This window comes from Periplaneta americana, chromosome 16 (assembly GCF_040183065.1).
Source record: "Periplaneta americana isolate PAMFEO1 chromosome 16, P.americana_PAMFEO1_priV1, whole genome shotgun sequence".
NCBI classification, from domain to species: Eukaryota; Metazoa; Arthropoda; class Insecta; order Blattodea; family Blattidae; genus Periplaneta; species Periplaneta americana.
Genome location: NC_091132.1, coordinates 182,007,471 through 182,020,375, shown reverse-complemented (window position 1 = coordinate 182,020,375; position 12,905 = coordinate 182,007,471). Strand labels below are relative to the sequence as shown.

The following is a 12,905-nucleotide window of genomic DNA, read 5'->3' as shown; positions in this document are numbered from 1 at the left end:
TTTTACATACAAGGGGCGAATGTTCTTCATGTGATGGAAATCACATTTATGATTTCTTCTGCCTAAACATTCATAATCTTCGGTCATGATCGAACCTGTGCACCTTCGTTCCAGAAGCAAGCATTGCAGCCACTAGATCACCGAGGAATCTCTTTTGAGATGTGGAATGTGACATAATAAGGTAACGAAAAGTAAAAAAAATGTGAACACTTTCATTGTAATCTTGCACGTAGTGCTATGATGAACTATGCTATGTTAAGGTCACCAGACGTCCCCATTTCCCGGGGACCGTCCCCGAATTTTGCTTTTTGTCCCCAAACAAAATTCGTCCCCAGAATATCCCCGAATTTAATAATTTGTCTCTATACATCCCCGGATTTTAAATTTTAATTATTATAATTTTATGAAAATGCTGTTGAATATATCTGGTCTGAAGAAGACCTATTTATTCACAAGATAAGATATCTGTTGAATGTATATGCTGAAATGTCCTCCAGAAAGAGAAAAAATTGAAGAGACAGTCCATTATTTTTCTTCCAATGTAGATAGATTTGGCCTGGATGAAATCATTTATTTCATTAAATTTCTTGCTTGAAGAAATATGTGACTTCAGAGAAAATAGCGAAGTGAAATGAAGAAAATGCTGATCTTTGCTCAAAATGGAGTGGAATTTTTTTAGAATTTCTCCAAGAAAGTGATTTTCTACAACTTTAAAAGTTGATCAAAATATCTCCGCATCTTCCTGGAAGTTATGTTCAGTGAAGAATTGTTTTTCTTCTATGAACATGATGTGGAGATCCGTAACATCAGAATGAGTTTAGAAACTGTTCGAGCCATGCTTGCTATCTTAAGCAACTTGAACATGACCTCACAGGAATTTGCTGCAAAACTGAGATCCAGATAAGACCTGCTTAAAAAAATTCACTCTTCTGAAAATATCACCAGTTTAAGTAGTAGTTAAGAAGAATCTTTAGCGTGTAAATAGGATGAGTATTTTAATTCTTTAAGGTGTATGAAAACACATTAGTGAATGGCAAACTAACAGAAATTTTAAAAGTAGTTTTTTCATATATCGATATCAGTTCCCGAAAATTGTGAAACAAATTTGTTAACCTTATGTTATGTCACATTTTTTGCTTATAACGTTAAACACTCCCAAAAGCTTTAAAGTTGAAAGTAATAAGAAGCACAGAAATAAATCCAGGAGGCACCATAATTATATAATCGAACTATACTGGGTGTTCATTTCAAAGTGTGTCATGACGTCACTGTTGTGAGTCAGCGATTTGAAGAGAGTTTCAGCTTTTATGTCAGAGAAGTTGCCTATATTCATGGCGTTCAATCCGAACTTGAGAACGTGTACAGTATAACTTCAACGTCGTAGCAACAGATTGTGGTCTGTACAGTCTGTGTGCTACCATAACCTCTCTCGAACTGTGTTTTGCGCGGGAAAGTCGTATGCAGGGTATTTGTTATCGTCGGTTGTGTACAGCAACATTCCATAACACAAATCAAATGCTCCGTGTTTATGTTGACCATCGAAGTTAATGTCAATGAATACGTAAGTAATCGTCTTGACTCTCTCCCCATATCCCGACAGTAAGAAAAAAACTCACTTCAGTAGACTACGTGTTTCTAAACAGTTCACATTCCTGCCACTACAGGCGTTACCGTACATATCGGTACATACTCTTCAGAATGAATGCCGTACTTGCTAGGCAACTTCTCTGCCTCATAGGTAATTCGCCTTTGCGGAAGTGTAGGAAAATTGAATTCTCTAGACTTATCGGCTAGCCACATGACGGCATACAGCGAGCCATGACACACTTTGAACTGAACACCCAGTATAATGTCTTGCTTTTGCAGATGATGTTGATATAATCAGTAGATTTACAAACGGCATTGTCACAGCATATGAACAGTTAAATAGAGAATCAAAGAAAGTGGGGCTATCAGTTAATGATAAAAAGACAGGGTAGGCTATATGATGATGGATAGGAAAGATAGATTTAAGGAGGTAAGAGAGATAAAGGTAGAGAGGGATAGTTTTGAGAAGGTAAACTAGTTTAAATATTTGGGATCTGTAGTAACAGAGAATGATGATATGCACATTGAGATCAAACACAGAGTGACCGCTGGTAATAGATGTTATTTTTCTCTGCTTCCTCTACTGAAATCGTCAGTGTTATCAAGAAAATCCAAAATAATAATTTATAAAACAATGATACGACCAGTAGTCTTGTATGGATCGGAAACTTGGACGTTATTAAAGAAGAATGTAAAAGTTTTAAGTGTGTGGGAGAGGAAAATATTGAGGATATACGGATCTGTTAACAATCAAGGTATTTGGAGAGTAAGAACAAGATTAGTAGATATCAGTAATTGAAGCAAGAAGACTCCAATGGCTAGGGAATGTGCAAAGAATGGAGGAAGATAGAGGCATGTGGAAAATATTTACAGGGAATGCAGGAGAGAGAAGACTGAGGGAGCGACCTCGCACAAGATGACTGGATGATGTGGAGAATGATTTGAGGGAACTGGGGATACAAGGCTGGAGAAGGAAGACTGGAAATAGAGTGACTTGGACCAAAATTGTTAAGGAGGCCAAGACTCTTCATGGGTTGTAGCGCAACGGAGTAACATTAAACACTCCATCCATGCAAAAGAGTATTTTAAAAAAACGTACGGATTGACTGCGCTTGTTGAACACAAGTCCCAGCCCAGTGCCTGTGCCATGCTGTTGACGGGCTTGCTGGCGCCTCTTATCCTCCTCTCGCTGTAGTGCCATGATGTCTGACGAAGACAATGCTGATCCGAGACCAGGTGCCCGACTTCGAGCTACAACTGTCACTTCCTGCAGTCTGTAGTCTGCCAGGGTGCAGGAGGGACTCAGCAACTGAGACAGGTTTGCTGCAGAAAAACACAGTCAAGATTACCATTCACAATGCACTAAGCAGATTTTCATGATACTTTAATACTGAATTATTATTTGTATAAACACTGGTCAGACAACATTACCATCTACAGTTGTCATCGTGAGTGGTTGAGGAGCTAAATACTTAATTAGATACCAAGTTAGATATTTAATTGAAGACAATGAATTTTTAAGATTAAGAGTTCCAGATGAGATTTTAAGATTAAGAGTTCCAGATGAAAGTTTTCTTTCCTTAGATTAATTATTGTTTTCACTTTAGTAAAGAACATGACCTTTCTCAGCTTAATTTCGAAGAATTCTTCCCTAGATTGGTTGCTAATTAAAACTACAGAGTCCAGTTTATTCTAATTTAGTATCTAGTTTTATGGTGTCAAAGACTCGCTATTCATAGTTTATCCCTGCCCTTAGGGAGACAAAGAAGATTACGAAGCCATAATAGAATTTGTTAACAGTATAGAGCTGTTTGTTATGGCCAATATTAAGTACTAATGCTGATGGTGGTGAATAAAAATTCTTAGCATGGTTTTTATTTAGGAAAGAAATAAAGCTGTAACACCTGTGTTCAAGCAGGACGACACCTAAGAAATCCTGCCCCTACATGAAAAAGTATCAGGCAAGATTTACTATTTCTCATCAATGTCAAAATTTTAATATCACAAAATATCTTTAACAATATAAACTATTCATACAATCATATAAAAATATTCCTCAAATGAACTCAATCTTAACATTTCGTTAAGCTGTCAGTCACATGTCTGTAGGATAAAGTAAGTTGTCGAGAAGTGCAATTAGAATATGCTAATTTATTAATTTTTCGGATGGTTAACGATGGATATACATGGAGGATGAGCAGTAACAGTGAGTTATATAGCCTATACATATCTTCCGATATTATACATTTAATTAGGATCTCCAGATTAAAATGGGCAGGACATGTCAAGAGAATGGAAGAGAATACCAAAGAGAGTTATGGAATACAAGGTTGAAGGGAAGAAGAGAGTTGGACGACCTAGACTTCGGTGGGAGGACTGTATCATGAAAGACATCAGATAGCTTGGAGTTAAGAACTGTTGGACAGTGGCCAAGGATAGGGATTCATGGCAAAGGATCCTGAAAGAAGCCAAGGCTCGACCCGGGCTGTAGAGCTACTGATGATGATGATGAATTTATTAATTTAAAACATGTTTTGACTAAAACTACATCTTTCTCCTCACTAGATATTGAGGAGTAACATCGAAATTGACTCTCACATAAAAATGCAATCCCCTCTCTTGTTCCCCTTGTACTTCTCTTGTTCTCCTCATCTTCCTCTTGTAAAGATTTGCAGCATAGTAAAGCTATGCACCTGTTGACAGGTGATCGCATACACGTAGTTCTATGCAAAGATATGCAGCATAATCGATTTTCTATTTTATATTCCACTAGCAATTTACAAATTTAAAGTTTCGTTAAAAGTTCATTACTTCAATTTCATTTTCTGACCGAAGATCTCGCTATAACCGAATCTATCAGGTGTAATATATGGGCAAGACAAGACAATACCTTCGATGGGTTTTTTTTACCGACTACATACTTGTCATTGTAAGAACACTGTTTAAGGGATCCAAGATAAAGTACTCGTATGTCAGCTCTACTGAAGGAATTAATAATATGATGGTTAAAACTTAATTCATTTTACAATTCAATGAATAAAGTATCATTCAAATTTTTCCTACAACTTTTCAAATAAAATGATGACACAAGAACCTCCTATTTTTCCCCCCTTAATTGGTACATCTATTTTTTATTCCTTCTGTCTCCTGTCCTCTTTTTTTTTCATTCTCCCTGCCTTTCCTTCTCCCTCTCTTTCCCTTCCCTCCCTTCTCTCTTAAGCATATACAAATAGTGATTTGTATTTCTGCAGTAAGCTGGTATAAAGAGTAGAAATATTTCTAACAATTTTAATTTTCAACAAACACAAATTTATTGCCATAGAAGTTATAATTAATAAATGTTAAATAACTAACATAATGTCAATTCGTTTCATACTCAATTATATTGATTTCACTATTTATGAATTTTCCTGGACAAGTGTTAGATTCGAAACTGTTTCACTATACTATACTTATTATCTCAAAGTGACACTGTTACTGCCTGAAATGCTATTCTGATCCGAACCAAGTTAGCTTATACTGGGTGAATAATCCTTCACCGCCTGCACTTTCATGGCTTATGGTTAGTCAGTGGAATCAGCTGCTAAGCCGATTATAAATTCCCCACCTCCACCACCATGCTCAAGGTCGCACCAGGCATCAGTGTGAGTTATCCTCTTGCAAGATAAGCACGTGTTCTTTAGGCGAAGTAATATAGTGTGTTAATTTGGCTCAATTCAAGTGTTCTATTCCTCAAAGAGTATTCATGTATAATTCATATGTGCATACAGAATCAGCTCCTGCTGTAAGGAGATTATTTCAAGAGAGATTACCTGGTGTCCAAGTTCCAAATTGGAGTTTGATTCAAAGATTGGTACCTAAATAAATTTCGTGAAACAGGAAATGTTCTTGATAAAAAGCCTAGACAGCCACGTACAATACTCACAGAAGAAACTTCAAATAACATTGGACATGGCTCTGGAAAATTTCCCTAAAAAATTACTTCAACGTCTTTCTCACTAAATGGGTATTTCCTATGTTCGGACAGCTGTGAAGATACTGAAATTAAATTCCTTGCTTGATATGGGTGAGTAAATTAATTTACTCTACTTGTTAACTGTTTACTTTTTAAGTGATTATTAATAACTTACGCGGAAAATTGTAAGCAGATTTACTGTGGATTTCCTGACACTCATTCACCATAGTTAACAGCTTAACTCACCCAAGACCCGCAAGCAGTGGAAGTGGTCGCACAGAGGATTTTCACCGATTAAATCATATTTATATGGTACATACATTTAATAAAAGTAAGTCCCCCAGTTACTTTGTACAAGAGGCTAAAAAGGAAAGAAAAATATCCAGGTGGTGTGCTTTTAGTCTAATACTACTTAAGCAGTTACAATGTGTCTGATTACCTGGGTGACGCATCTCATATTTGTTGGGGTCCAAGTTCTTTTCAGCACATGTCTGGTTAAGGATATCAGACAACAAAGTCCTTGGACTAACACGCATCACATACAGCTGATTTCTTGGTAGATGCACCTGAAACAAATTATTATTATAATCAAAGGTATTATATCAAACTAAAAAAGAATCAGTATTACATTTTTATATCAAACTTAAGAGACAGACTAGAGCATAAATTTATTACTACACAACATTTCGGATAAATCTCGGTAATTTCTCAGAATGTGTCATTCCTATATATCATTTTTGCCCAAACAGATATGAATTCAAGAAATAACATATTTTAACAACATTAAAATAAATTGTTCTGGACCAAAGACTTCATAAACACCTTTAGTTTTCCATTATTTGTTCCAGGGCATATTCTGTGCTGAAAATCAGTCGACTGCAGGGGTGTACGCAAGGAGGGAGGGGGTTACTGGGTTTGAACTCCCCTTGAACTTTTTGAAAAAATGACATATTTAGATTTGAGCATTTTTTTTTTATCCATAATCGTTTCCCCTTCTCTAATTTTTCACTGTCAGAGTAACAAAATTTACATTGACATAAGGCATAGTGCTCCTATCCCTCCTTCAATAAAATCCCTGTAGTTGGTGCTGTGGCATATTCGAATTATAACAATGCTATCTTTATTATAAAGAGACCTACCACCTAGTACCGACCTTGTTAGTCAAGCTATACATACCTGAAGTCTAAATGTCTGTTCGAATGGCTGCTGCTGGTTCAGAGGTTTCAAAGGTGCTTTCTTTTGGACAGTGTTGGTCTGAACCTTTGACTTGGCTACAACCTGTATTGTCCATGCATCAAGGGCTCCGATAGGTGTGCTGGGCTTGTAAGGAAGGATTCCTCTCTCGCCTATTGCTTGCAGAACATGGCCTCCCGTCGAGATCTTGTTCACAGTTGTCACCTGGACTAGCAAGTCCATCATAGGTGTGCTGTAACAATTACAACATTATCATATCATCTTTCTGCTACTTGCATACACAAGATGCAAGTGTCGTCTTCTTACTTCTACTTTCAAATCTTAAGCACCTGAAAATTACTTATGAAAAAAATTACGGTTTTTTAACCATGAAACAGTCTTGTATTAATGCTTGTACGTTACATAATAAAAAATAAGCTTGTTTTCAAGCAATAACTATATTCCCTTCATAATATGTATGAAATGTATGTTCCTCCCAACACCCAAGATACATAAAGACAAGTTTATGCTAAAATTTGGTTAAAATTAACTAGATAACTACTACTGAATGGGTAACCTGCCTCAAAAATGAATGCCAATTTAGCAGCAGTTAGAGGAGTACCTGGTCTTTCTTTGGACGGATCCTGGTGCAGACATGGCTGCCCGGAGACTGAAACCCTTGCCCACGTCCAAGATCAGTGTAACAGAGGTTTACTCCTCCGAAATGCCAGACACCATCATGTTCGATCCTTAATTGCAACTGCTTTAAGAAAAAAGTCTTGGATAGTAGTAGAGGAAGTTTTTTGCCTTGCTACTAATGGCTCCTCTAGACGTATTGACATCATAGCATATTCCCAGACTACCAAGAAAGGTTATATAATTGATCCTACCATAAGGATTGAAACGGGGAGTAGCCAGCCAGAGGATGTCAATAAAGAAAAGATCAACATTTATCTGCCAACAGTTGATTACTTCAAAGCAAAATACCAGCTTGAAGACATTGAGGTGATTGGTCTTCTTATTGGAGCTCGTGGTGTGATTCCCAAGTTCTTTGAAAGCTTCAGGAAGACTTTTGAACTACCACAGACACTTACTGCTGACATCATAACTTCAGTTTTGAAACACTCTTGCCAAATTCTGAGTCATCATATTCACTCTGTTTAATTTTTTTTTTTATTCACTTTATATTCATATATGTTTATTTTAATTTTCTTTTTACAAAATTTATGTAAACATTTAATATTGTAAAATTCATGTAGGAGAGTATACTGAGTCCTTCTGGGCTACCTCCAATGGGAGGCAGTTATTATCTTATCTTCAGAACAAAACATGCTTGTTTTGTTATATAAAACCTGGATGTCATAATGCAATGGATATCAATCCATTGCAATGTACAAGTAGTAAAATTATTACCTACTCCAAAAAATCTGAACTCTTATGTAGCTCTCTCCTAAACAATATTAACGGATAATGGTATATTTTTCTCAAAAGTTGTCACAGAGATGGCAAAATGCATCTTAAGGAAAAATTTTGTTCAGTATTTAAAAATAAATAAGTAAATTTATATATATATATATATATATACATATACATAAGGCAAATGAAAGCTGAACACCAACGTTTGGAGTAGGAGCAAAAATAGGACACTCAATAACAGAATCTTACTTGTACAAATTTCAAACAGACAGTCCACTACGAAAAATTTTCCAAAATGAAAGTGAAACCTTGAATGTAAAGAGTGAACCGTAAATAATGTCAATTCAAAGTGTTATTCTTTGAAATATTACTTATGGCTTTTTGGGAACCCGGAGTTTCATTACCACCCTCACATAAGTCCGCCATCATTCTCTATCCTGAGCAAGATTAATCCAGTCTCTACCATCATATCCCACCTCCCTCAAATCCACTTTAATATCATTCTCCCATCTACGTCTCGGCCTCCCCGAAGGTCTTTTTCCCTCCGGCCTCCCAATTAACACTCTATATGCATTTATGGATTCGTCCATACGTGCTACATGCCCTGTCCATATGAAACGTCTGGATTTAATGTTCCTAATTATGTCAGATGATGAATACAACGATTCTTTGAGATATTTCAAACCAAAAAAAAAGCTTAATACAATTTTGCTCGTTTTTACTTCCTTTTCGAGAGAAAACAAATATTTTATATGAAACATTTCATAGCATATTTTGGGAAAGCCATTGAATTAATTCCCAATATGCTCAGTCAATTTAAGAAAGCAGTGTATCGTAACTTTCGAGGAATATCACTTTTGTTGACGTGGTACAAAATTTTGTCCAGTATTCTTTTGAAAAGATTACCTCCATATGTAGATGAAATTATTAGGGATCATCAGTGTGGTTTTAGGCGTAATAGATCGACTATTGATCAGATTTTTTGCATTCGACAAATACAGTATTTTCTTCTTCGAGAATTTCTGTCTCATATTTGTTATATTAATTTTAAAAAATGTGTTATTCTGTGTCAAATTGGAAGCCCGATTTGGACCAGATTGAACAAATAAATAAATATCCTTAGAAGGATTCATATTCGGATTATTTTTGGCCAGACATATGGTGGGGCTCTAGTAACATAGATATTTGTCCGTTGCCAATGCAATGTCCTGTTTTACTCTATATACAGGCTTAACATCCTGCCAAACTTGCAGCTTAGACGATTCCAACACACGATTATGATTTTCAAATGGAATATCATTGGTGTATCTCAGTCATTGTCTATGCCAAGCCTTACTTCTGTATAATGATAAAATACACACATTTGGTCAATATTACAGTGTTCATGAAATCGATAAAATACTTACTTCTGTATGTTTCTTCTGAATTACTGTTACGGATAAAAAACATTTTTCTGTTTTGGGGACTCTCGAATATAGCTACTATAATCTACTGAGCACGACCTCATATTTTCTTTCTCCTTCCGCATCCCCCAAAAATTGTCAGAGGTATCTGTTGTCTCAGTCGAGACATTAAATTGACACGCAGAGATATTTGTCCCCACAGCTGAAAAATTAGTAAGGCTGGAACACCTGTCCAGTAAATTTTTTTCTTTGATTTCTCATTCAGGGAAAAATTTCTTTCACCATCAATAAATCTACAATCCTGCATCATAGATCTTACTTTCCTTCTGACGAAGTCTAAGCTAAGAATGTTTATCGTCCTCAAAAACCCATCACTAGGGCTAGGATTTTGATGACCTATAAATCATGAAAAAATGTCCTAAAAACAATGCATTTATGACCTAAAAATCTTAAAAAAATGCCCTTAAAGTGTCCTAAAAATTGATCTTACATAATTGGTTTAGTAGGAAAAGAGGTTTTGTACTACATATTTAGACTAGTAATTAAATTAAATTTTACATAATTTTTTCTAAGTAGTACACTTTAATTAATTATTTTACCTGATGTAGTTTCCATGTATGATTATTTACCTCTGCTTCGGCATGTGGACCAGCAGTCGACTGGTCGGTCTTGGCCCTTCATGGGCTATAGCCCCATGGATTTACTTTACTTTTAGTTTCCATGTAGTCTACCACAAAGCCACTCTTATCCAGAATTAGCAGGTATAGAGGAGTCTATATTGAAAGGGTGGTTGAACTGATCCATTACATGGGGTGTACTACGTTAAAATGGCAATATTTGTGTAGATAAACGATGAAAATATTATACAAAATAATGGGTATTAATGGACAAAATATGTAAAGAAAATATCAAAGGAAATAAACATTATTTTATATTAATAATGGGGATTTATGGCCAAAATTGAATGAAAATGCCTAAAAAAAAGACCGAATAAAACAAAAGATGCTCTTATGAGTTGAAACAGGCAAAAAATGCAAAAAAATGCTGTAACAAATATGTCTCAAAACACTCAGTTTATCACATAACATATAAATACTAAAGCAGCAATGTTTCTGGCTTACTAAAAAAAAGATGCAATTTCATCAAAATCCTAGCCCTACCCATCACCCTTAACCTCTGGACCTGCGAACATAGATTCTAACACCAAACAAGGTAAACACTATACTACCAGAACTACGGACAAAAAATAAATTTGTAAACATTCTGCAGGGACGCGACAATCATGAACCTAAGATATTAGTAAAGGGGAATACCCACAAATGGAATTTTCAGAACACTACAAAAATAACTCCTCCCACTGGCCTTACCTGCGCTCAACACTCATCTTGACAGATTGGCCGGAAGGCAGCACCACTCTGAGGTCCATGGAGCCCGCCAACATGTCAGGGGGTGTGTCCTCCGTCACAGGCAATGGGGGTGTGGGAGCCATCGCGTCACTTCTTCTGTAACAATTACATAACAAAAATCAGTTTTGTTCACAGGCTTCATAGTTTCGTTTTAATTAAGGCCTATTTTCTTTAATAGGAACCTCATCACACATTTAATATATATTAAGGCTAATTGTGATTTATTTCGTGATTTTTTTTAAATTTATTTGTAATGTACACCTTTCTAATCGACTACTTCGTTGACGGATGATAAACTCAAAGTAAACAATTTTACGGTTTTATTTTTACACATAAATGGGAAGAAACTTTAATAGTTGCTCTGGAATGTCAGAAATATTAGTTACGATCTAAAAACATATACACTTCAAAAATTAAAATTACAGTTGAATCGGGAATTGCAGAAACAGCACATGTCACGAAAACTAAATTTTTCAGTAGATACAAAAAACGGTATTACTGGTGGCAGACCACATCATGGGTTATAGTAGGCTACTAGCTTCTTCAGACAGAAGTCTAATAGACGTGTTGTTTTATACCAAATTTATTGGAATCTAATGAATTGTTAATGAAATAAATCAGTATATATTCGCTTGACATGTGCTGTTTCTGCAAAGAATCAAAATTGTAGTATAATAATTTCAGTTCAACGAAAGTTTATTTGTCAAATTAAGGATATAATATATGGATAGGCCTACTGTGTACTTAATACATAAGTCCAGCATATAAATGAACTTATTTTTCCACAATAGGCCACTGAAGAATATTATTGTAAATTTTTGTATATTCATGTGGTATGTATTGTAACGCATTAGTTTGCGTATATCATCAAGCTTCTCTCTTTGAATTGGCACGATTTTGTCTGGATATGCCAATGAAGAAGGTAAATATGGTATTCTCCTTTGTACTTACAAGCAAACATTCTCATGGGAGCAGATAAAAGAAATAATCTTTTTTTCATCATTTTAATAATGTCAAAAGAAGTGTTTACACAAATTTTGGGCACTCGAGCGCAATTACGAAGGCCATAAAAAATAAGTTTCCCTGGGGCCGTTTACAGAAAGAGAACAAAATACCATGGAAAGTTTTATTGGAACAGATATAGCAATTGTTGAGTTATTTTTCAATGTATTCACCGCCAGAATTGAGACATTTGTCATTCAGTGGGATCAATTTTTGTATCCTTGTGTCGTAGATGTCTGCCGTCTGGAATCAAAACCAATGTTTCGGCACATGTCTTTGACACGAGTTGTTTCTGCGCGCTTCCAGGATTTCACAGGCCTTCAAATGTGAGACGGCTATATACTGACATATCCCTATATCAACAGTCCATGAAACTCGAATAAACTCATTTTGCCACAAATAGTGACATGTGCTGTTTCTTCAATCCCTGATTCAGTTATGATACACGAATCATAGAGCAAGTGATGAGTTCTAATTATTATTTGGGGACGAAGATAACTAGCTATGGATTCCTCGATGAACAAGTCAAAGAACAAGCTAATAAAGCAGCAGAGTTTCCGGGTGTCTGAATAATCTCATTTGGAATAATTAGTATTTTAGAAAAGAAACAAAAACAATAATATATAAAATTAAACATTTTAATGCATACTTACTTAGCGCATATTTTTGAAATGATAAAACATATTTTAACAGCATAAATGCATGAATGTTTTTAGATATTTTTAGTGCATATAAATCCGATGTCTAGTAACACTTCACATAATCTGAAGTTAAAAGCATTGTCCTAGGACTGATCATAACGCTATTAGGCCTCACGGTCTGATTATGTCTCCTCCAGGCTGCCCGGGTTCGAGTCCCAGCCAGGTCGTGATAGAATTTGTGGTGGACAAAGACGTTGCAGAGGGTGTATAAAACAGTCATTAGACCAATCATGACATACTGAGTTGAAACTATAGCAGTTAA

General features: G+C 35.7%; 1 protein-coding gene across 7 annotated transcripts in view; it reads right to left on the bottom strand.

Moving 5' to 3' along the window:
* LOC138692173 (serine-rich adhesin for platelets-like) overlaps positions 1-12,905 on the bottom strand; it is a 451,935-nt gene that overhangs the window by 39,008 nt on the left and 400,022 nt on the right. For all 7 annotated transcript variants that reach the window (XM_069815218.1, XM_069815220.1, XM_069815224.1 and 4 more), the window contains 4 exons: positions 10,902-11,036; positions 6,719-6,968; positions 5,982-6,108; positions 2,687-2,910 (listed from right to left, as the gene is read on the bottom strand). In XM_069815218.1, the coding sequence (XP_069671319.1) occupies positions 2,687-2,910; positions 5,982-6,108; positions 6,719-6,968; positions 10,902-11,036 (736 nt within the window). The remainder of the gene's footprint in view (positions 1-2,686; positions 2,911-5,981; positions 6,109-6,718; positions 6,969-10,901; positions 11,037-12,905) is intronic.